This window comes from Dasypus novemcinctus, chromosome 9, assembly GCF_030445035.2.
Source record: "Dasypus novemcinctus isolate mDasNov1 chromosome 9, mDasNov1.1.hap2, whole genome shotgun sequence".
NCBI classification, from domain to species: domain Eukaryota; kingdom Metazoa; phylum Chordata; class Mammalia; order Cingulata; family Dasypodidae; genus Dasypus; species Dasypus novemcinctus.
In genome coordinates, this window is record NC_080681.1 from 85,877,064 (window position 1) to 85,903,357 (window position 26,294).

The 26,294-nt window shown below is 39.9% G+C and overlaps 1 protein-coding gene across 1 annotated transcript in view; it reads right to left on the reverse strand.

Moving 5' to 3' along the window:
* The window catches only part of CMPK1 (cytidine/uridine monophosphate kinase 1), a 38,035-nt gene extending 11,986 nt beyond the window's left edge, over positions 1–26,049 (reverse strand). Inside the window, exons 1-2 of the mRNA XM_004447000.3 lie at positions 25,666–26,049; positions 2,224–2,370 (exon numbers count right to left, since the gene is read on the reverse strand). Of these exons, the coding sequence (XP_004447057.1) occupies positions 2,224–2,370; positions 25,666–25,836 (318 nt within the window). The 5' untranslated portion in view covers positions 25,837–26,049. The remainder of the gene's footprint in view (positions 1–2,223; positions 2,371–25,665) is intronic.
* Positions 26,050–26,294: the final 245 nt, after the last annotated feature.

Here is a 26,294-nt window from a genome sequence, read left to right on the forward strand (position 1 = left end):
TGACTGAGTTATGATTAGGGCTTTAATTGGGCCAGGTCATTAGGGCATTGAGTCCCCGCCCCTTAGTGGGTGGGGACTCACAGATAAAAGGCATGGCAAAGGACCGAGTTGGGGATTCTTAATGTCAGAGTTTTAATGTTGGAGTTTGATGCTGAAGTCTTAAACTGGAGCCTTGGGGAAAGAGACAGAGCCGTTCTGATAGTCTATAGCTGTCCTTGTGGAGAAAACAGGACCTGAGCCCAGAGGAACCCAGGAAGCCTGAACCATGGCAGACGTCAGCAGCCATCTTGCTCCAACATGTGAAAACAGACTTTGGTGAGGGAAGTAATTTATGCTTTATGGTCTAGTATCTGTAAGGTCCTACCCCAAATAAATACCCTTCATAAAAACCAACCAACTTCTGGTATTTTGCATCAGAACTCCTTTGGCTGACTAATACAGGTGGGTTGGGGGAAAATACATGAAATGTAAGACAAGGACTAGAGTTAGTAGTAAGATTTTGACAATATTCTTTCATAATCTGTAACAAATGTCTCACAACAATGCAAGGTGTTGGTGGTGGATTGATGTATGGGACCCTTGTATGATGTTATACTTGTTTACTTTGTACGTTTGCACTTTTACTTATTGTTTATGTATGTTCATATATAAATGATATAGTAATAAGCTGGGTTGGGGGGAATATACACCAAATGTAAGATACTTTGGTTAGTAGTAATATATTGAGGATGCTCTTTAATCACTAGTTAAAAAAATTTCACAACCATGCAAGGTATTGGTGGGAGGATGGGGTATGAGAGCCCTGTATGATGTTATATATGCTTGTTTTGTAAGTTCACAACTATTACTATAATGCTTATTGTTTATGTATGTTTATGTATGGAGTGATATACTTGAATTTTTTTAAAAATGTAGATGACTCTTCCATAATACTTAGTTATAAAGTAGAAGATTAGATCCAGAGAACAGAGAGAGAAAATTCACTGTATAATGGAAGCAGACTACACTAACCTCTGAGAAGAGAGAGAAGAATGTGTATAAATGAGACACCTCTTCATCCCCACATGGCCCTGGTTTCATCCAGAGGTTTATATTTTTTCTCATCAGGCTTCAGCTATTTCTTGCTGCTTCCACTCTTGCATTTCTCCTTCATACTTTCTTGTATGTGAAAATACCTGCTAATGACTATAGTCTTAGGAGTTCACAGTGGAGACTTAACAAGTCAATGCAAGGTTTGGTTTAGAAGGAACATATTTTAGTTTGATAGCTATTAGTCAGCATTCATGATGAAGATGGTGATACATGCACCAGAAAGGAAGATATCAAGACTGAGAGACAAGGGAAGTAGACATGGCTCAACTGATAGAGCGTCCATCTACCATACGGAGGGTCCAGGGTTCGATCCCCAGGGCCTCCTGACCCATGTGGTAAACTGGCCCATGAGCAGTACTGCTAAGCGCAAGGAGTACTGTGCCACACAGGGGTGACCCTGTGTAGGTGTGCGCCCCCCAAGGAGAGCTGCCCTGCGTGAAAAAAGTGCAGCCCTCCCAGGAGTGGCACTGCACACACGGAGAGCTGACAGAGCAAGATGATGCAACAAAAAAGAGACAGTTTCCCAGTGCCACCTGATAAACAAGTGGACACAGAAGAACACACAGTTAATGGACACAGAGAGCAGACAACAGGGGGAAGGGGAGAGAAATAAAAAAATAAATCTTTGAAAAAAAAGACTGAGACACTGTCAGTGATGGGTAGGCTCATGGGTTAAAATACAGAGAGAAAGAAACAAAGATTTACAAGAAAACAGGAAAGAAAAATAAAGAAATAGAAGAGAGAAAGACTGTCTACATGTTGGGAAGGAAAGGTCAAGTGTGCAGATATGGATATTAAGCTGAAATGTAGCTAATCTTAAACCAAAGTAGAGAGAATTTTTGCTACTGCACATAAGCAGAATTTCTTCCCACGTTTCTAGTCTATTATGATCTCCCAAAACATGACCACCTCCTGCAAGCTAGAAATTCAATACTTTGAATTTTTCACTGCTCAACTAAAAGGTGAAATTAATTTCTTGTTTTCCCACTAGTTTGAATGGGTTGGCAATGGGGAGCAGATATAGCTCAGTGGCTGAGTGCCTGATTCCCATGTACAAGGTCCCGGGTTGAATTCCCCATACTTCCTAAAAAAAATAATTGGGAATTGGTTGGCATTCCTCATACTCCTTACCCTCTTTAATAAACTGATGGTTATCTCAACTGGCACAATTTTTCCTTCTTTAATGTACTTTTCAATGAGTTCACCATACTGTGAATCTGGGTTCTTTCTTTCATCACGAAGAAGGTCTCCTGCAGAAAGGTGTGTATAACCATATTTCTGAAACAATACACAGGAAAGAAAAAATCAGAACATATTCAACACAGAGGTAAGACTATGGATTTTTTTCCTGTGATAATTAGTATATTCTAATTTTTCTACTATAAACACATTTTGCTTGTATACTGAATAGAGATTTCATGCAACCCAGTTTGCTTAATAAATATCCTTCATCTACATGGAGCATGATAGCTATAATGTTCATACTTCATGAAATCACCCTCAAGTTTATCTAACTATTCAAGGCAGATTAGGAATTGGATATACCTTTAATATCTCACTATATTCCTTCACAAACATAACCAAAGTTTGAATGTTACTAATAACGTTCAGGGAAGAGGATGTGGCTCAAGCAGTTGGGTGTCTGCCTACCACATGGAAGGTCCTGGGTTTAGTTCCCAGTGCCCCCTAAAGAAGATGAGCAAGACAGCAAGCTGGCACAGTGAACTAATGCAACAAGACGATACAATGAAGAGACACAACGTGGAAAAACAACAAGAGACACAACAAGAGAGAGCAGAGGTGGCTCACGTCACTGGGCATCTCCCTCCACCTGAGAGATCCCAGGTTCAGTTCCCAGTGCCTCCTAAAAAGAGGAGCATACAACGAACAGACAAACAGAACAAACAGCAAGCGTAAACAACAAGGGGGGGCAGAGACAAATAAATAAGTAAACTAAATCTTTAAAAATTAAAAAAAAAAGTTCAAAGAAATAGCTAACAAAAATCTAACTGTACAACTGAAAGCAAAAAAACATTCTAAATCTTACTTGTTGGCTTTACCCACCATCTATAAAATCTCTCCTTCCTTAAGCTCAATAAGTCTAATTTGAAATCATCACCATTTACAAACTCCATTCTTCTGCTGCTGTTGTTGTTTAGATTTATTTTATTTATTTCTCACCTCCCTCATTGTTTGTGCTTGCTGTGTCTGTTCATTGTATGCTTGTCTTCCTTTTTTTAGGAGGCACTGGGAACTGATTCTGGGACCTCCCATGTGGGAGGAAGGTGCCTAATCGCTTGAGTCACCTTTGCTCCCTGCTTTTGTTGACTCTCATTATGCTTTCCTCCCTGTGTCTCTTGTTGCGTCACTTGGCTGAGCCAGCCCATAGCATCTATCAGTCGTATCAGCCGGTCACGTCAGCTTGCTATCTTACTCGTCTTTTTTAGGAGGCACCAGGAACTGAAACTGAGAGCTCAAGCACTTGAGCCACATCTACTTCCCTGTTGTTTTTCTTCCCTTTCCTTGGTAAACAGCACAATTCCTAGCTCCTCCATGAAATCAGCTTCCCTGACCACTCTAGGGAGTGGTATCATAATCAAACAGTACCTTAGGATACCACTGTCTTTCCAACTAAACTAATACCCTCCTTACCACACAAAAAAGTCCACTTCATATCAAATATAGAACAATACACATAATACAATACAATATAATATGTAATACAATAATATAATGCAATACATTATAAATTTTATAAGCTGTGGGTATGACTAAATGAGATAATGTATATAAATTGCCTGCCAGAGCCTGACACATAATAGGGTTTAAAAGCAATCTATTACTCCTTGCCATTGTGAAGATACAAATCTTAAATGATCTAGAAGTGTGTTTATAATATATATCTATTACATCCTTAGCGTTTTTATATTATATGTTTTTCACTTTAATGGTTTTAATAGGAAGACCCAGTCAAAGGGGCTTATATGAGATAATAGACAGAATATTCAATGAAAGGTCAGTAGGACAGTATTATTATGATTGTGAGGATCATTAAGGATTTACAAATGATATATTAGATCAAGATATAGGGTAAGAGTTAAGTCACATCAGATGGTTAAGTTATATCAGATGCAAATCAGATATTGTTCTGCCATTTTCCTATGGGTATAAAACAATATGGGTCTGAAATAGAATTCTGAATAATGAAAAGCTTCTTTGTTTATATGAATTTGCATGTTCCCTTTTATTAAACCAAAAGAACTATACAATCCATCAAAAACTGTTTTTACTTTCAAATATTAGGATATTCATAACTACATTCAATGCTTAGTTATAACAACCATTCTAAGACCCCTAAAAGGCTTCCTCTGATCCATAATAAACATACAATAAATATTTGATCTTCTATTTCAAGGCTTAAATTTCATCTTTTATTTCAAGGCTTGAGGCAAGACCTGAGTCCCCCACACCTTTAAAACAGAATGTTTAAATTGTACATTTCACAAAACCAATTCTTTCAATTACCCAGTATTTGGTTAGTTGTCTTTTTCTGGACTGCAGAAGCCATACATTCTTAACCCCTTTTCTATTTCCAAATTGTAGGTAAAACTTTTTCTTGCTTACTGAACAGTAAGCTAACAGTAAGGCAGCCAGCAAAGGACACAGAACTCTAGTCTATTTGCTGAATAAAAACAGGTATAAAGTTTGATATGAATAAACAAAAACCATAGTATAATCCATGTATTCTCTCTTTTGGTTATATTACATAGCCTCTTCCATTAGAAGAAATGCTCAAAAGTATATTTAGGGGAGTGGATATGGCTCAAGAAGTTGAGCACCTGCTTTCTACATGGAAGGTCCTGGGTTTGGTTCCCGGTGCCTCCAAAAAAAACCAAGCAAACGAAGGAAAAAACCAACTCAGGGGAGCCAATGTGGCTCAATGGTTAAGCACCAGCTTCCCACATGTGAAGTCCCAGGTTCAATCCCTTGCACTGGTACTTAAAATATATATATATATTTAATTGTTATAATAGGCTTCCATCATATACAGAAAATAGGTAATACAAAAATTTTTAATAAATTATTTTAGAATGATTTCCACACGATTTATAAACACCTACTTTGAGTATAAGCAAACTTTTGAAGCTGGGTTCAGAAAGGACTTTATGGCGGCAGACTTGGACCAGTGGTTAGGGCATCCATCTGCCACATGGGAGGTCCGTGGTTCAAACCCCGGGCCTCCGTGACCCGTGTGGGGCTGGCCCATGCGCGGTGCTGATGCGCGCAAGGAGTGCTGTGCGCGTAGGGGTGTCCCCCGCGTAGGGGAGCCCCACGCGCAAGGAGTGCACCCCGTAAGGAGAGCCACCCAGCACGAAAGAAAGTGCAGCCTGCCCAGGAATGGCGCCGCACACACGGAGAACTGACACAACAAGATGACGCAACAAAAAGAAACACAGATTCCCAGGCCGCTGACAACAACAGAAGCAGACAAAGAAGACGCAGCAAATGGACATAGAGAACAGACAACTGGGGTGGGGGGGGAAGGGGTGAGAAATAAATAAATCTTTAAAAAAAAAAAAAGAAAGGACTTTATGAGAAATGGGTTGCAACCTACTTTCCCACTTATTACAATTTTTAAAAAGCATTTTGCAACTACCCCCATAAAATTTTACAGCAGCCTCATATCCCACTGTTTACTCCTCCTTGGCGGTCTGTGCTTTCCTGACACTGTAGTCTAGTGATTATAGCACAATGTAATACTGAATAAATGCAGAGATAAACAGTACTAAACAATGGCAAACATGCAAGTGCACAGTGAAACACCAACAATTCAGACTGCTCTGTAATGCTCTGCTGTATGAAGAACATACACATTTAGAAGCTCAGCTAATAATTTAGAAACTAGTGCACGTTATTTGTTTCCTGACATCAGAGAGCTCAAATTTGACAGCTTTATATTGCATTAAACTGAATGTTGACATTATATCATTTTTTAAAGAGATACTAGCAGAGTTATTCAATTGATATTTCTAAAAATTAGTTTGCCAAAAAGAGAAAACAACTTTACCTGAAAAGTCCAAAGAAACAGGGAATTTAATAATATATGACCATGTCAAACCTATACATGTCTTTCTTTTTTCTCATCCACATTCCATTTTTTAAAATCCTCTACTTACCAGTAATATTTTAAACTATATTTTTCTTAAGGATTTTGTTGACGCTTTCCTTTCACCAAAGTTTCAACAACTATCATTTACACACTAGTTATTGCTGTATTTTAATAAATAACGAGACTTTAAAGAGCATTTAATGTTTTAAAACCATTCTTCAGCCATATAATCACCGATGCTAATTTTGAGGAAAGTGAGAAGAGAAAACTTCCGGCCTTAACCAAAACTTTTTCACATTCTCTGAAAGTTCCTAGCAATTAAAACCTAGTAGGGGGAAGTGGATATGGCTCAAGCAATTGAGCTCCCACTTACTATATGGCAGGTACTGGGTTTGGTTCCCAGTGCCTCCTGGAGAAGATAAGCAAGACAGCAAGCTGATGTGAAGGGCAGGTGCAGAGAACTAACGCAACAAGACGACGCAACAAGATCACACAACAAGGGGACACAAAGAGGAAAGACAATGAGAGACACAACAAAGCAGTTCTGCTTTGAGGTGGCTCAAACACATGCCTCTCTCCCACATAGGAGATGCCAGGGTCCGTTTCTGGTGCCTCATAAAGAAAAGACAAGCAGATACAGAGAGCACACAGCAAATGGACACAGAGAGCAGACAGCAAGCACAAACAATGAGGGAGAGGGAAATAATTTTTTTTTTAATCTTAGAAAAAAAATCGTTTATGCAAATCCAAACTTTGAAATTACAGTAGTTGTTAGACCCCACACTAGTTGGGTGTCATAAAATTATTAGCCGCTACATTCTGAGAAGGGGTCCATTGTTTTCACCTGACTGGCAAAGTGGTCTATGGAACAAAAAAGGTTAAGAACCTCTGCTTTATAGTCTATAGCATCCCAGCAACATAGTTTACATAAGGCTATCACTTGTGTCAAAGACATTTCAAACAGTATACTTTTTCAATTAATCTAAATGAGATGTCTGATAAGTATTTTTCAAAAATGATACCTGCCTATCCTGGGAAAATTACTTTTCTTTAACTGTAAGTATAACTCTACACACTGCCCAGATACTTAAAACTGGCCAACTTCTTTAGCGTTCCTTCCAGTTCCACCACAACTGGTTGGAAAAAAAATTTTTTTCTCATAATCATCATTAAAGAAAAGTTACATTTAAAAAAAGACTATATTCACTGGGAAAAATACTGAGTACTCACAAATACTGAGATTGGTGAATTTCCAATCTCATTTTCAGTCTGTTGTCATTGTATTTCTAAATGTATGAATTGCATTTGACCATGCATATATATAATTGTAATCTACATATTAACTATAAACTGCAGAAGTTATTAACCATGCTAAATCTTTTCTTAAGAAGTTTTAGCAGACAGTCCCCAAATTAACATGAAGCATACTTCTTTAATTAAAGAATAATATTTTAAAAGCACACATGCTGCAAAGGAGAAAAAGGATATAATCCATTCAAATGCAGACAATTATAGCATCATTTAATTTTCCTCAATGTTTTGCTCTTCGTGCAAGAAAACCTTATTTGTGGCAATCCTTGGAATGTTCTTATTTTAAATCCACAAATATTTATTGAATGTCTACAAAGTGCCAGGCCATGTCCTGATTCAGGGGAGGTAAACTGGTTATATTCACAAAAGATACAGTAGTGACTTGTATATATAAAGTGACTTGAGTTCTACTACTCATAAAGGAAATTCTTCATATTTGCATAATTTTTCCTAATTAATTCAAAGTCTTTACTAGCACTGTCTGTTTGGGAAAGAAGTTGATTTTTCAAAGTCAAGAAGACAGAACAATAAATAAAACTTAGAAAAAGGGTGAGTGAAAAGCTGCCAAACAGACTTGTTTCTTCATCTGTGTAAGGCCTGGATATCCCTCTAACATTTTATAGAAAGCTTCTCTGATAACTGAGGATTATGACATCTGATTTGCATACCAGATGGCCCCCAGAGCAATTGTGAATTGGTATTTTCACATTCCAATTTAATTCTCTAGTTCATCACTTTTATTTCTTTCAATTCATCCAAGCCATTCTGCATCAATCTACATTCCCTAAATGGAAAATGGTCAGAAATGAAGACCAGGTCCAGAAAGTTCCAAGGATTTTATTGCCCATAGGCAGTAATTTGAAAACTTCCAACATTAATGGATAGGCACAGAGGTCTTGCTCCTCTTAGAAAACATTCATTTAGTGTTGCTAATTAAATGATCAACTCTTATAGTCACAGCAGCTACATTCTGATCTTATTTCTGGGGAGAAGTAATACACTCGTTTATCCAAAGCTGACTCTCATACATCACTACAATTCAAATGTTGTTGCAGATGGCCTAAGAATTCAGTTCACTTTGTTCCTGTGAGGGCATTAGGAGAACAGACAAGTTTTTATAAGAATAACCTTTGCTATTTCTTCTTATAACAGAGAGGTCCTTTTTTTTAAAGATATATTTATTATCCCCACCACCACCACCACCCCATTGTCTACTCTCTGTGTCCATTTGCCGTGCATTCTTCTATTTCTGCTTATCTTCTCTTTAGGCAGCACCAGGAACCAATCCTGGGACCTTCTGGAGCAGAAGAGAGGTGCTCAATCGCTTGAGCCACCTCAGCTCCCTGGTCTGCTGCATCTCTTCTCTGTGTCTCTTTTTGTTGAGTTATCTTGGTGTACCAGTTCTCTGCTCTGGCCAGCTTGTCTCACGGGCTCATCATTTTTGCACATGCCAGTACCCCTATGTGGGCCAGCACTCCATACAAGCCAGCTCTCCGTGCAGGCCAGCTTGCCTTCACCAGGAGGCCCTGGGAATCAAACCCCGGACCTCCCATATGGTAGATAGGAGCCCAATCGCTTAAGCCACATCTGCTTCCCAAACACTAACAAACACTAAACAGGCCCAATTTACATGCTTCTTCTTTTAAAAAAGGTAAATAACATTAGAATGAGGAATAAAAGTAAGAAAGTCACAGCCAAAGACACAACTACTTGAGAATGCAATTTGTAAAGATATTCACCACAAAATAACCACAACATTTTAATAGCTCCAGTTCTCTTTAAGAACTAGAATTTAGGGAAGTGGACTTGGCCCAGTGGTTAGGTGTCCGCCTACCACATGGGAGGTCCAAGGTTCAAACCCCGGGCCTCCTTGACCCGTATGGAACTGGCCCACGCGCAGTGCTGATGCGTGCAAGGAGTGCCATGCCATGCAGGGGTGTCCCCGTGTAGGGGAGCCCCACGCATAAGGAGCGCGCCCTGTAAGGACAGCTGCCCAGTGTGAAAGAAAGTGCAGCCTGCCCAGGAATGGCGCCGCACACACCGAGAGCTGACAGCAAGATGACATAACAAAAAGAAACACAGATTCCCGTGCTGCTGACAACAACAAAAGTGGACAAAGAAGAACACACAGCAAATAGACACAGAGAAATAGACAACTGGGGCAGGAGGGGGGAAGGGGAGAGAAATAAATAAAAACAAATCTTTAAAAAAAATAAGTTTCCTTTCTATAAAAAAACAGAACTAGAATTTATTTGGATTTAAGAGTCAAGACTTGAGAAAAATGTGCAAAGGAGATAAAACTCTGAACGACAATGACATATGCAAACATAACATTTGAGCACTTGCAAAATTATCAAATCTATGGGGAAATGTTTAGAGAAATACAAAGAACTCAACAAGGATCACAAAAACATAATCTTATATGAAGTCACATACTCAGAACACTGAACTGGAGTTAGTAGGTAAGGTTTTATAAATAAACTCTGTCAAAACTGTGTGTGGCACTGGGAAATTTAACGTTTCTTAGATTTCAGTTTCTTCATTCGTAAAATAGAAATATCTATACTCCCGGTATTCAACAATAGTAAAATATTAATAGTTGTTACAACTAGAAGCATCTAGTGAAGAACATATTCCTAGAATCTCGACTATACGAGTACTGGCAAGATCTGCTATGAGAGCACTTAAATAAGAGGGAGAAGTTAGACAAACTAATACAGGTTACTCCTGGAGCAAAGTCCTAAAAAATCAGTGGCTAAATTACAAATTACAACCAGTAAAGCAACACAACTACCAAACTGGCTCAACATCAAATGAAATGTATAAAAGAAAGCAGCAAAAGCAAAGCACAAGCATATTATTATACATGAAAATCCGATCCACCAGACAAATAGCCTAAAACAGATACAGGTGAGTGCAACATAATAAAAATGTGGCTAGTCTTTGTCCCCAGTTCCTTTTGTTATTTATAGTGGGCCCAGGCCTATACCTTACAGTTTACCTGCTGAGGAGATCACAGGGTGGGACCAGCCACACCCATAGTCTTAATAGGGACTGGGAGTGGATATGGCTCAAGCAGTTGAGAACCTGCTTCCCATGTAGAAGGTTCCAGGTTTGGTTCCTGGTGCCTTCTAAAAGGAAGACAAGAAGACACAGAAAGCACACAACAAACAGCACAGAGAGCAGACAGCAAGCACAAACAATTAGTTGGGAAATAAATAAATAAATTTTTAAAAAAAATTTTTTTTAAAGAGTGGGGGCTGGCTAGCCACACCAGAAAGATCAACCATGAGATCCAGGGGTTAGGGCTTCAGGTTTTATCTGCAAAAGAAGTGTAATAATAATTTCTATGTCTGTAGCACAGGAAGCCAAGTTAACTATTTGCGGAAGGAACAAATGAAACAACAAGCAGCAGAGTGGGAAGGAAAGTGGAATCGACTGGCTGGGGTACTGAGAGTAGCCATGGCAGGGCACAGTGATCTAGTTCTGGAGAGCTCCTCCTTTCCTGTTCTGATATGAGCCACTATCATGTCAGCCCAACCTGCCTGATCTGTGGAAGGGGAAGAAGGTTGGAAATTGAGTTCAATCAGGTAGGCACTGATTCCATCAACCACGCCTATGTAATGAAACCCCCCAAAAATCGGCACACATGAAGCTTAGGTGAACTGTCACAATTGAGAAGATACATCACGTGCTGGGTGGGTGACTACATCCTGACTCCATGTGGAGAGAAAGACAGGACACAGAAGCTTGCCTTTAGAACCCTCCCAGACCTTACCTTATGCACATATGTAACTTCTTTTGGTCTCTTCTTTTGGCTTATTATTATAGTAAAAGGACATAAATAAAACTATAATTCCAAGTACAGTGCTTTCAGTAAATTTGTCTGTCATTCTAGGGAGTTATCAAAAAGGGGGTGGTGTGAACGCCCAAATTTGTAGCCAAGTTTATAATCTGTGTTGTCTGGCCTAATGCCAGATAGGTCATCGAAACTGAACTAAATTGTACTGTAATTGATGACTGAATTGTGTTTTTGCTAACTTTATAGTGGGCATAATAAAAAAATTATGAGAGGGAAGTAGCTGTGGCTCAATCAGATGAGCTCCCGTCTACCATATGGGAGGCCCTTGATTTGCATCCTGGGGCCTCCTTGTGAAGGCAGGCTCGTCCGCAGATGCCGCAGAGTGCCGACTCAGCAAGGTGAAGCAACAAAAAAAAAGAAGGGAGACAATCGAGAACACAGAAGAGGCCGCAACAAATGGACACAGAGAGCAGACAGCAAGCAAGCCACAAGGAGGCAGGAGAAATAAAATAAATAAAAATATAGACACAGAAGAACGCACAGTGAATAGACACAGAGAGCAGACAGCAGGCAAAAAGCCACAAAGGAGGGGGGATAAAAAAAATTATGAGAAATGTGGTGGTCTGAAGTTGTATATACCCCAGACAAAACATGTTCTTAAACTTAACCCATTTCTGTGGGTATAAGCATTGTGAGTAGGACCTTTGGATGAAGTTACTTCAGTTAAGGTATGTCCCACCTCAGTAAGAATGGGTCTTAATCTCATCACTGGAGTTCTTTATATGACAATGAAATGCAGACATAGAGGGAGAAAAAAGCTAGAGTGAGCAGTCAGAAGCTGAAATCAAAGGAACCTGGAAGAGAAGTGAGAGATCAGGAGACTCTGCCATGTGCTTTGCCATGTGACAAACTAAGGACCAAGGATTGCCAGCAGCCAGCCCCAGAATGCCAAAGTCTTCAACTAGAAAGATAGCTTTGACATCGTGATTGGACTTTCTTTTACCCTTAAAACCATAAGCTAATTCCCATTGTTTAAGCCAATCTACTTCATGGTATTTGCTTGAGCAGCCTAGGGAACTAAAACAAGAACCAACAATAATTTGTTTATTATCTTCTTATAAAGAAACAAGACTTGAAAGCTTCCTAACACTCTTAGCAAGGATGAACTGGAAAAAAATATTTTTAAAGATTCTATTCAAAACAGCAAGAAAAATATAAACCTAGGGATAGACCTAAAGCTAAAAATTCAAGAAGTGCATGAAGACACTAAAAAAACTACTATAGGACTAAATAAAACCAATATCATAAAAAGAGGACATTCTATACTGCTAGATAGAAAGAATCAACACTTTAAATAATGAAAAGACTATTACCAACTAAAATAGGGACTTTTATGCCATCTCCCAGGTGGCATAAAATATTATAAAGCTAAAATAATCGGTACAAAAATAGACAAATACAACAATGGAACATAATATAGTCCACAAAACAGACCAGTGTATAAATGGGAATTCAGTAAGTAATAAAATCAGTATCTAAAAATCAGCGAAGAAAAGATGAAGATACTTGTGCAACTAGCTAGGAAAAGATAAAACTAGATCTCCTGCATCATACCATACACAATACCAAATTCCAAGTGATTAAAGATCTTTAAAAAACACAAAACAAAAATCTTTTAATAAGATTATAATCTTATAATAGGATTATAACAACCTGAAAGAAAATATTTTCACCAACACAAAGGTGATGGGAAAATACATGTTGTATATAAAGAGATCCTACTAAGAAAACAATAGGAAAATGGGCAAAGGATAAGAACAATTCATAAAAAGAAAAAAATATGAACAGCTGCTCAACCTCACTAATAATCATGAAAATGCAAATTAAAACAATGTCATTCCATTTTCCACCCATCAGATTGGTTAAAATGAAAAGCTGTAATATCCGACCATGGCAAGTGTATCAGGCTGCCAATGGGCTGCCAATGCAAAGTACCAGAAATCTGTTGGCTTTTAAAAGGGTATTTACTTGGGGTAAAAGCTTACAGTCCCAAGGCCCTGGATAGTCCAACTCAAGGTCCATAAGAGGTACTTTTCACCAAAGTCAGCTGCCATGTGCTAGAACAGGATGGTGGGTGATCTCTGCCAGGTTCAGCCTTCCACTCCGGGATTCCTCTTCCTTTTGAGACTCATGGGCCCAGCTGCAGGGTGGCATAGGGCTTGTCTCTGAGGGCTTCCTGTATCGGTCTTGACTCCCTTACCAAGGTCAGCTACGGCAAACGGTTCATCTCTCCCTGGGGTTTTAGCTGTTGAGCCTTCTCCTTTCTGACTCATGGCAGGATCAAAAATGACCAAGTTCTCTCTTCTGTGTATCTTAAGTGAGTGTTTATATCAGTTCCAGCAAGGGAACAGGGACTCAACCTGAGTCATGTCCTCTGATGTAGTCAAATCAAAAACCTCTAATCTTAACACATCATCTAATCAAAAGCCCCTCAACTGAATATAATACAATCAAAGGGTATCACACCCAGAGGAACAGATCATTTACTAACATAATCTTGCTCTTTTTGATATTCATAAAATAATCTCAAACTACCACAGCAAGGATATCAGGAAAACCAGCATCCTCATACTTTGTGGGAGTATAAAATGATTCAGTCTTTTTAGAGGGAAATTTTGCAGTCTATCTAAATTTAAGTTTGCTTATCCTTTGACTCAGTAATTCCATTTCTAGGAGTTATGCTTTTGAAATAGGTGCAAAAGACATAGGTACATGATGAATGTTCATTGCAGCATCATTTGTAAACAATAAAAAATACATATGTTCATTAATATGAACAGCTAAGTATTATATATATTATGTAAGTAGTTATTTATATGTTCTGATATGGAAAGCTCTCTAAGATCTATTGTTTAACAAAAACTGCAATAAGTATGCACATGTGTGTATGTATGCATGACTGACATGTATGCATAAATGCATAATAAAAGGACTAGATGAGCCCTGAAGGGAAAGGGAGAGCGGAATAGAATAGATGGAAGAGGGGATAACAGGGGGGCAATGAAGTGTTCTGCATGATTGTGCAATGATGGATACAGGCCATGTTAAATTTCAACAAAAATTTATAAAAGTGGATAGTCTAAAATGTAAATCACAGTGTAAACTACTGATGATGGTAAGTAGCTATGATGATGGTAAGTAGCTATGTTGTACATCAGTTGTAGCAAAAGTAACATCCACATGTAAAAAGATCAGTGTTGGGGAAAGGGGAAAAGGGGGAGGATGTTGGATATACAGGAGTCCCCTATATTCTGCATGTGACTTTACTGTGACCTAAAACTTCTTTGAAGACATAATGAAAAAAAAAAGTTAAGACACTGAGGAAGAAATGGAAGAGACTGCCTTGCCACTCACTGTACATGTGGCAAAACATCAAAAAAAATTTTTTTATAAATTTTCATTTTTTTAATGCCCCAATTTTTTTACTTTTAGTTTTTCTAAATTGTTATGTATTTTATATCTAATCTTTAAACGTATCATTACCACTTCATTTTCTTATTAATTGAATTTGGCAATATATTAGGCTTCACTTTTTAAGGTTTGGATCACAGAGAGGTTCAACTATGGCGGGGAGGAGCACTGGTGTGGGGTGTCATTGATGGGGGATGCATGGGAGGGAGTTCACCTGGGCATGCATATAGGATATATAGATACATTCAGATGTTCATTGGGTATTGACACAGTGGGTAGAGATTCACACAACTGAGGGAGTGCTGGGCTCCCATCCTGGGGAGCTCTGCCGCATTCCCCAATGGAACAGCAACAATCCCCCAAGTGCAAGGGCAATGACCAGTGAGGAAAGATGGGCCCTTGATAATGATGACTATGCTTATGAGCCTGTTGCACCTGAAATTTCAACTTGGCCTAGTGTTGCAGGGTGACTAAGAGTTATCTCCTGGGAAGCGGACTTGGCCCAGTAGTTAGGGCGTCCATCTACCACATGGGAGGTCCGTGGGTTCAAACCCCGGGCCTCCTTGACCCATGTGGGGCTGGCCCATGAACAGTGCTGATGAGAGCAAGGAGTGCCATGCCACGCAGGAGTGTCCCACGCATACGGGAGCCCCACGCACAAGGAGTGCGCCCCATAAGGAGAGCCGCCCAGTGCGAAAGAAAGTGCAGCCTGCCTAAGAATGGCACACAGATTCCAGTGCCACAGCGGACAAAGAAGAAGATGCAGCAAATAGAGAGAACAGACAACTGGGGCAGCGGGGAAGGGGAGAGAAATAAATAAATGTTTAAAAAAAGAGAGTTACCTCCTGAGAGCTTTCATTTTGCTAAAATGTGGCCACTCTCTAAGCCAAACTCAACATATAAATGCATTACCTCCCTCACTAGCATGGGACATGACTCCTGGGGATGAGTCTCCCTGGTGCTGAGGGAATTACTACCAACACTAGCTGGTGATTCAACTAGAAAAAGACCTTGAATAAAGGGGGAAATGGTAAAGCCAAATGGGTTTATATGGTTAAGAGACTTCAAAATAACTCGGGAGGTCATTAGAGGTGTTGCACTTATGCACGTCTCACCAGGATCTCAGAGACAGCCAAAGTAGATAAAACCCCAGGTAGTGGTGCTCCTGAGGGCTACGGAGACACCCAGGTCCTACAGTCACGGCAGATGGCTCCAGAGTTCAGTGCCTTGCCAGTGGGTCCTACTTTGGAATTTTGTGCTTCTGAGTGTGATGGAGTTGGACTCAGATGTGACTTCTCTACACATGCCTCTTTGGTCCCTTTTATTGAACCTGTGGTTGGTGCTGGGGTTAGTGTTTGCCCAGGAGACTTGAATCTCTGGACTGTCTATGTGCCAGCTGGGCCCTGAGCCTCCGTGGTGTTGCAGCACCTACTCTCCAGTTCGTTGGACTTACCCGGGTCAGCTGACAGGGAGGTAAGGATAAACAACTATCACACCAAGGAACCAAGAGTCTACAGCTGTGGGCGCAAGAGTCCCATCCACCAGCCATGTGGGATCAAAGCCCCCGCTCAACTGAGAGGTGGAGTGGGCACTGCCACCCCTGGGTCCTCAGGATGGAGGAATAAAATATGGATTAGGATGGACTAACTGGTATTCTACTACAGAATTATTATGACTAGCAATGGAGAAATTATATCATTGATATGGAGACAGTGGCTATGGGAGTTGCTGAAGGCAGGGAGAGGGAAAAGGAGGTGTGATATGGGGGCATTTTTGGGACTTGGAGTTGTCCTGAATGATATTGTGGGGACAGATGCAGGATATTATATGTCCTGCCATAACCCACTGAATGGACTGGGATAGAGTATAAACTACAATGTAAACTGTAAGTGGTGCTGTGTTGCAGGACTCCAAAATGTATTCATCAATTGTAAAAGAAGTCGTTGATATGGGAAAAGTATGGGGTGTGGGGTGTAGGGCATATGGGAACATTTTTAATGTAACATTTTTTGTGACTTACGTATTTTTAAAAAATAAATAAAAAATATATTTTAAGAAAAGGACTAGAAAGGCATAAAAAAACTGATAACTGATTACTACATAAGGGGAGTAGGATGAAGTTGGTGAAGGAAACCTTTCACTTTTACATTACATACTTTGAAATTGTTTGAATTTTTGTACAATGTACATGTATTTATATAAACTTTCAAGTTTTAATTTAAAAAAATAAGCATATATACTTATCCACATATCTTTAACAGGCAAATATCCATGGCAATACTCAAGGTTTAAATGTTCTGTTAGTATCAAATCCAGGGAGCACATCAAAATGAACTTTAAAGTAGCCTCACATTTAGAATAAGAATCACAATATAAAAACACCATCTGATTTCAAGAGAAAGAGTGAAAAGGACCTACATAATATTTAAAATCTAAAACTAAATCTTTATAGAGAATAACAGATTGTTGTTATGGGGGGAGGGGTGGGGGAGGAGTGGGGGGAGGGGGGTGGGGGGTATATGGGGACCTCATATTTTTTTAATGTAATATTAAAAAAATAAATAAAGACCAAAAAAAAGCAAACACCAATTCAAATGATAATTTCTCTGGAAAGTGGTTCATTCATTAAACAAAAGAGAAATAAGAGTATAATACAGCAATACAGAAACACTCCATGGGCATGAAATCAAGAAACACAAGAGGAGACAGAAAACAGTCCAGTTTTATAGCCTAGAAACACATGGAAATTTAGAGAAATATTCCATTTGAGAAAATCCAAGCTTTGAGGTACAGCAGCAAAGATTTAAAAGGAAACATTTCAATGTAGCCCTACTCTAGACACTAGAGTTCAAAGTTACAAGCAAGATGTTCTGGAAATGCTACCTCCACAGAATAGACAATATAGCCACCCTACTTCTAAACTCCAGAATGACCCCATGAACGTTTTTAGAACTTTACTGTGCCAATCATGAAAGAAAATGAGTCATTTCTTAGACAACAAACATCACCTACATTTTTCGTTGAACAATTAAGTATGATAAAGTCTGAGCAAAATCAGTTGACCCTAAAAGTAGTACATGTTTTTAAAATTTGAGGGTATAAAATTCAGCCTTAGTCTGTGTTCCTCTCTCTCCCTTTTCCTGGGGAAGTGCATCCTCAACAGCCAGTCTCAGTTAGTAGAGAGGGAGACTGAGAGGGTCGGATCTCTTTAGTCAATAAATAGTGCTGGGAGAACTGCATATCTATAACCAAAAGAATGAAAGAGGATCCCAATCTCACTCCCTATACAAGAATCAACTCAAAATGGATGAAAGGCCTAACTATAAAAGCCAGGATCATAAAACTACTAGAAGAAAATGTAGGGAAACATCTTCAAGATCTTGTGGTAGGGGGTGGTTTCTTGGACTTTATACCCAAAGCATGCGCAACAAAAGAAAAAATAAATGGGACCTCCTCAAAATTAAATACTTTTGCACCTCACAGGACTTTGTTAAAAGGGTGAAAAGACAGCCAATTCAATGGGAGAAAATATTTGGAAATCACATGTCGAATAAAGGTTTAATATCCATGATATATAAAGAGATGTTACAACTCAACAGTAAAAAGACAAATAACCCTATTTAAAAAATGAGCAAAAGACTTAAATAGACATTTACCCAAAGAAGAAATACAAATGGCAAAAAAAAAAAAAACATGAAAAAATGTTTAACATCACTGATGATTAGGGAAATGCAAATCAAAGCTACACTGAGATAATATTTCACACCTGTCAGAACGGTGACTATTAAAAGACAGAACTACGAGTGTTGGAGAGGATGTGGAAAGATAGGAACACTTTTCACTGTTGGTGGGAATACAGAATGGTACAGCCACTGTGAAGGATTGCTTGGTAGTTCCTAAGAAGTTGAATATAGACTTGCCACATGACCTTGCAATACCACTACTGGGTATATACCAAGAAGAACTGAGAGCAGTGACACAAACAGACGCCTGCACATCAAAGTTCATAGCAGCATTTTGGCATAGCATGCCAAAAGTTGAAAACAACCCAAGTGTCCACTGACCGATTAATGGATAAGCAAACTGTGGTATATTCACATGATGGAATATTATGCAACTTTAAGAAGAAATTAAGTCGTAAAGCATAGGACAACATGGATAAACCTTGAGGACATTATGTTGAATGAAGCAAGCCAGATACAAAAAGGACAAATACTGTATGATTGTGCTACTATGAACTAAATATATCATGTAAACTTATGAAGTTATTAACTAGAATATGGATCACCAGAAAATAGAATTAGGTTAGAGAATGGAAAGCTGAGAGTTAACCTTTGCAGAATTGGTGAAAAGGTTGTTTGTTAATCTTGGAAATGAATAGAAAAAGTGAAAGGTCATCATAGCTTTGTAACTAGCAGTGCTATTGTATGGGTATGACAGTCATTTAAAGGGAAAGTCTAAGATCATGTATATTAATAGAAGGAAACCTAAAAAATGTAACATTGGACATGTAGCATAGTAAAGCCTCATGTGAAATATCAATATAGGTAATATTGCATGTATAGGACTGTTTTTCTCTGAAACTGAACAAATATATGTTAATATTAACAAGATGTTAATATCATTAAAAAAAGCATTATGCTAAGTGAAAGAAGCCAGACACAAAGTACTACATATCGTTGATTCCATTTATATAAAATGTAAATATAAATCAATTTATGAAGACGAAATTATTTTAGTGGTTACGTAGGGCTGGGGAAGGAATTTATGACAAAGATAATGATAAGAATAATTTATGGGGATTCTTAGATTTTTTGGCATAGATATAAGCTTTAATCGTAATAAAAATAATACAGAAAATAACATAATAAACAAAATGTTCACAATCTTTAAAAGAGAGAAGGCTTAAATATCCTTTCTAGCTAACACACACACACAAATGTGGTCATTATTTTCAAAGATGAGTTTAGGTTACTGGGTTATAATTTCTCTTGGGCCAAGTCTAAAAATATAAAAACTCAATTTTTAAAAAATTTGCCTTGTATGATGTTATGCATGTTTGCTTTGTAACTTCACAACTTTTACTATATACTTACTGTTAATATGTGTTCATGAATGATATACTTTAACACATTGTTCTTAAAATGAAAAAAAAAATTTAATACAGAGAATCCTCACCACAATTTTCAGTAACAAGTAAATTATTCTACAACATTAACTCCACTCTAGCACTTAATTTAAAAATAAATAAATTAATTAAAAACTAGAAAAAAAAAGGATGTAGACACTGAGGAAGAAATGAAAGTGCTTTGCCACTGTATACACAGGGCAACACCTGTTACAACGATGAAAGGCAAAACGTTAGAAACAAAGTTTTATAATATTTTTCATTTTATTAATACACCAATTTAATTTTACTTTCAGTATTTCTAAATTACTATGTCTTCTATTTCTAAATTTTAAGCCCATCACTGTATTTCAATTTCCTATTAATTGAATTTGGCAATATATCAGGATTCATTGTTGAAGACATTTTGGACCACAGAGATGTTCAACTATGGCAGGGGAGGAACTCTGGTGTGGGGTGTTGTTGATGGGGGGCACATGGGTGGGAGGGAGCTGTCCAGGGCATGTATATAGGGAACATAAATAAATATGTTAGGATATATGTTGGGTATTTTTATAGCAGTTACAATTACAAATGTCAACTGAGGATGTGCTGAGTTCCCACCCAGGGGAGCTCTGTCACATTCCCCAATGGAACAATCCCCCAAGTGCAACGGCGAAGATCAACAGGGAAGGATGGTCCAATAATGAGCCCTTGATACTGATGACTATGCTTAGGAGCCTGTGTGCCTGAAATATGAACTAGGTCTAAGCTGTAGGGTGCCTAAGAGTTACCTCCTGAGAGCCTCCATGTTGCTCAAGTGTGGCCACTCTCTAAGCCAAACTCAGTATGTAAATGCATTACCTTCCCCCAAGCGTGGGACATGACTCCTGGGGATAAGCCTCCCTAGCACCGAAGGATTACTACCAATCACTAACTGGAGAAGCAACTAGAAAAAGACCTTGAAAAAAGGGTCAAATCAGACCAGCAGAATATCTCAGCCTACATGTTGGATCAAGTATTAAAAACTGTTCTTTGACCTTAAAAAAAAAGGGGTAAATGGAAAAGACAAATGAGTTGATATGGCTAAGAGTCTTCTAAAAAGAGTGGGGAGGTCATCAGAGGGGTCACGCTTACGCACACCTCAGCAGGATCCCAGAAAAAAACAAAGTAGATACAACCCTAGGTACTGGTTCTCCTGAAGGCTATGGAGATCCACAGGGTATATGTCATAGCAGATGGATTTGGAGCTCTGTGCCATGTCAGAGGGCCCTACTTTGGAATTTGTGCTCCTGAGTATGAAGGAGCTGGACTCAGATGTGACTTTTCTACATATGCCTCTTCTGTCACTTTTACTGAACCTGTGGTTGGTGCTAGAGATGGTCCATACCTGAATCTCTGGACTGCCCATGTGCCAGCTGGGCCCTGAGCCTTAGCAGAGTGGTGACTCCTACTCTCTAATTTGTTGGTCTTACCCAGGTCAGCTAACAGGGAGGTGAAGATGGTCACCCACCACACCAGGGAACCAAGAATGCCTACAACTGTAAGCAGAGGAATTGCACCCATCATCTAGGTGGAATCTAAGCCCCCTCTTGATCTAGAGGTGGAGGGGACATCGCCATCCCAGGATCCACAGAATGGAGGAATAAAATATGTACTAGAGTGGACTTACTGATATTCTACTATAAAACTATTGTGACGAGTAATAGAAGAAATTTTAGCATCGAGGTGGCCACAGCAGTTGCTGAGGGCAGGGAGAGGGTAGAAGAGATGTGATGTAGGGACATTTTTGGGATTTTGAGTTGTCCTTAATGATATTGCAGGGTTAGATGCTGGACTTTATATATCCTGCCATAACCCATTGAATGTACTGGGGGAGAGTGCGAACTACAGGGTGAACTATTATCTGTGTACTGCAGCAGTGCCCCAAAATGTGTTCACCGAGTGTGATGAGTATGCTGCAATGATGAGGGAGGTTGTTGGTATGGGAGGAGTGGGGTGGAGGGGTGGGGGATATACAGGAACCTCTTATATTTTTTAGTGTAACATTTTTTGTGTGAGGTATAGATCTTCAAAAAAATATAATTAACAAAACTGATGTGGTGGGGGGTGGGGAGTGGGTTATATGGGAACCTCTTATGTTTTTTGTTTTTTTTATGTTTTTTAATGTAACATTCCTTATGATCTATTAACTTTAATTTTTAAAAAAATAGGAGGAAAAACAAATATAGAACTGGAAGACATAGATTTAGAAATAATTAGCTAGAAAATAACAAAACAAAACACTGAAAAAGATGAGTACAAATGAAGGACAAAGACAAGCCCCACATTTTACCTTACCAATTCAGAACACTTTCAGAACATGTCTTTTCCTCCCCAGGGTGTGGAGGAAATTAGCAGAGTAGTAAAATTAGCTTCCAGTGATGAAACAAGTACTAACTTCTCTCTACCCACACCCCATCCCAAGGAAAAGTTCCAGGGCCATAGAGAGAAAGACAGCCTCTCGTTCTGCTGCCAGGTCCAAAGATAAGCTTCTGGCAGCCTGAAATGGAAATCAGTGAAACTTTCCCAAAGAAACAATTCCATTTCAGGCACATCTCAGGTACCCTGTAAACTAATTTCGTGCTGGCACGACAGTTGGGGAATTCCACCTTGATTTATATAACTTTTTTACCCAGAAAAGGTGTATTTTAGTTCCAAAAATTGCAATCTTTTGGAATTCAGCTTGTTTTTGTGTATAACAAAATACTGAGTCAAAAATATAAGAAACTCACAAAGGAAAAAATCCTCTGACATAACCAGCCAAAGACATTCCAGTGTTTTAGAGTTAGGGGTATCATTTGCTAAATTATAAACTATTTTGAATTATGTGATATCAGCTTAATAATGTTTATGACAACTGGAATCAAAAACAAAAGTTTTCATGAAAGACAACAATAGTTTAAGATTGAATAGTTCATGTAATTGCTGAATTCTTAAAAAATAATATAGAACATATTATCCCATCATGGAAATTTTATAATTGACAATCAACAGGTTTGAAATATTATAAGCCATCACTAAAATAAAGAATAAATACTAGTTACGGAATGTGTAGATTATTTTTTATCTAGTGGAGTAATATGAGTATTATTAGTTTGGGTGTGGGCATTTAAAGCCACATATGACTCAGAAACAAAATATGTACAACACGTTCAAGTATAACAGTCATAAACCAATTTTTAAAAAGTAATACCAGGGAAGCGGATGTGGCTCAAGTAATTGGGCTTCTGCTTACCACGTGGAAGATCCTGCATTCAGATCCCGGTGCCTCCTGGAGAAGGCAAGCTGGCATGGCAAGCATATGCAACAAAAGAGATAGAGAGGAAAGGCAATGACAGACACAACAAACCAGGGAGCTGAAGTGGTTCAAGTGACTGAGCACCTCTCTTCAACATGAGAGGTCCCAGATTCAGTTCCTGGTGCCTCCTAAAGAAAAGAGGAGCACACAGCAAATGGACACAGAGAGCAGACAGCAACTGCAAAGAACAGGTGAGGGAGGGAATAAATAAATAAATCTTTGAAAGAAAGTAACACTTTCAGAGTAAAAATAATAAATTTAATTTAATGTAAAAATCAGGAAGTTTAAAGTAGATGAAAAAATTACTTGCACCTGTCTATCTGTGCCAGCTATTTTACATATACCTCATTTAATGTTCACAAATACTATTGAAGATAGGTATTATTTCTCCTTTTTACAAACAGAAAAACTCAAGCTAAGAATAACAACTTCTCTGGGCCTAGGGTAACAGTGCAAAGCAGAATTAGGGTATAAAACCATATTAGTTTGATTCTAAAGTCTTTGCTCCTTGCCCTATCATGCTGTTTACATGTAAGAGTCACTTCATATGTCACCAAACAAAAGTCTGAAATGTCCACTTGTCACTTGTCTTTTAAAACCTGGAGGACGGGAAGCGGACTTGGCCCAATGGATAGGGTGTCCGCCTACCACATGGGAGGTCTGTGATTCAACCCCGGGCCTCCGTGACCTGTGTGGAGCTGGCCCATGCGCAGTACTCATGCGCGTAAGGAGTGCCCTGCCAAGCAGGGGTGTCCCCCGCATACCCGCATAGGGGAACCCCACACACAAGGAGTGCGCCCCATAAGGAGAGCCGCCCAGGGCAAAGGAAAGTACAGCCTGCCCAAGAATGGCACCGCACACATGGAGAGCTGACACAAGATGACGCAACAAAAAGAAACATAGATTCCCAGTGCGGCTGATAAGGATAGAAGGATAGAAGCCATAACAGCGCTGATAAGGATAGAAGCGAATGGACACAGAGAGTAGACAACTGGAGGCTGGGGGGGAAGAGGAGAGAAATAAATTGAAGTAAATAAATCTTAAAAAAAAAAAACAAAAAGCCTGGAGGACATTATATTGAGTGAAGCAAGCCAGACACAAAAGGACAAATAGTATATGATTGCATTACTATGAACTAAATATATTGTGTAACATATTGTATAATTCCTTTATATAAAATCTAAATATAAATCAATTTATAAAGATGAAAATAATGAAAAGAACAAAAATTATAATGAGAAAAATATTTCTTTACACTTTCCCATTTTTGGTTGAACTAGTTCCACTCTTATTTCTAAAAATGATCAGCAATTATAAACCCAGTTATAGAACACAATCAATTAGATATTACCACTCAACTTTTTCTGGATTCTCCTTAGAGAATAAAATAAAGAACAAGAGTTGACTGTGTGAACATAGACGGGAGAGAAGTAAAAACCCAAAGCTAGTATAGATCATACTCTGGAAAGGTGGAAAAGACCGAATTATTTCAGAAGTTTAGATTAAAAAATACTCCCCAAATTTTCTAGTTAAGCCTTGCCTTCCTCTTCACAGTATGAGGGTTTAGCTAACCAAGCATCTGCTGCTCTGGTTGGAAAATTAACAGAATCGATTGTACTGGTGGAAGAAGAAAAAAAAAAAAGTAACACAATTTTAGAGTTGAGAGGTACTTCATATTCTGGATAAATCTGGGTATCCAGTCTCCTTTTACTTTAGAGAGTCGGCAAATGAGATTCGAAGAGAGTGACTTGTTCAAGAACAAAGCGGAAATTGGCAGCGGGGCGAGAGGTTGCAGCTCGACCTCAGTGCACCGCTCCGCGCTTTTTCAACCACACAACAACCGGCTGAACTTTAGAGCTGGAACTGCACTAAAGCCTGACATGGCCAGAAAGAGATATCCGCAGATCACAGAAAACCTAAAATAACACCCGCTCCCACGGGGCTACTTTCTAGGGTAAAGCCGGGTTAATTGAGGGTTCGGAGTTCAGATGGCCTGCGGGAAAGGGCGGAGAGGAAAAACAGGTCTCCCTTCAAGCAGCAGTGGGAGAATACGGCCTCTATCCAAACCCCACCACACCAGCGACACACTGACCTCTGAGGTACCCGGAGACTGGGCCTCCCGATATCTCGGCCCACTCTTGGGATAACGTTGGCCCCCAAAATGTAAGTAAAGAGGAGGTACAGGACCAAAGCGACCCCAAGCAACCCCTCCTTTCTGGGCGCCCGGACTCGGGCCGACGCAGACTACGAGTCCCGACATGCCGCGCGCCAGCGGCTCCCTGGCCGCCGCCACATGGCTGGCGCGGCGGTCGCCGGGACTCGTAGTCTGCGGCTCCACGGCTCCGGAGCGCGCGGACCGCCAGGGACCGTGGGACAGGCCGGCCCGGCGTCGCGTCAAGCCCCAGGGAGCACGCCAGCTGCCCGGGCCTCACCTCGACGATGCGGGTGCACTGAGTCCCCTTGCCGGCACCGGGCCCGCCAAGGACAAACACGACCAGCGGCTTCATGAGGCAGGGAGGGCAGAGGAGAAGCGGCCGGCGGGCAAGCAGGGGGAAGCCGAGGCTTAGGACGTGCAGCAGCTGGCAGTGGCAGCGACTCAGCATACACCACGTCTCTGCCGGACGTTAGGAGAGCTGACAGCGGCCGGGGTTGCGGAGGCGCTGGGCGGGGCGGAGGAGGCGGCGGAGAGAAAGGGGCGGGCAATGCCCGCGCCCGCCGCGGCCCGCCGCTGTGACAGCCAAGGCCTCCGCGCCGCGGCCGGAAAGGGAGGAGCTTTCCAGGACTAGTTTGGCTGCAGCGCCACCTTGACTACTCCCAGGACCCCAGCTGGTCGGTTCTCCCTCTCCTCTCCATCCTGCTGTTTGTCCATTCATTCGTTCATTCTGCAAGTAGTTTAACTTGAGCCTCCTTGTGCCACCGACGTAGATGCTATTATTACACGAAGCCAAAAGAGGTAAAGTAAGTTGCCCAAGTACGTCCAGCCAGTTCGTGGCAGGAGCTGGAAGTCAGGGCTTCTGAGTCCATGCCTCATATTGTTGCTGTAAAGCTCAGGATCATCTCA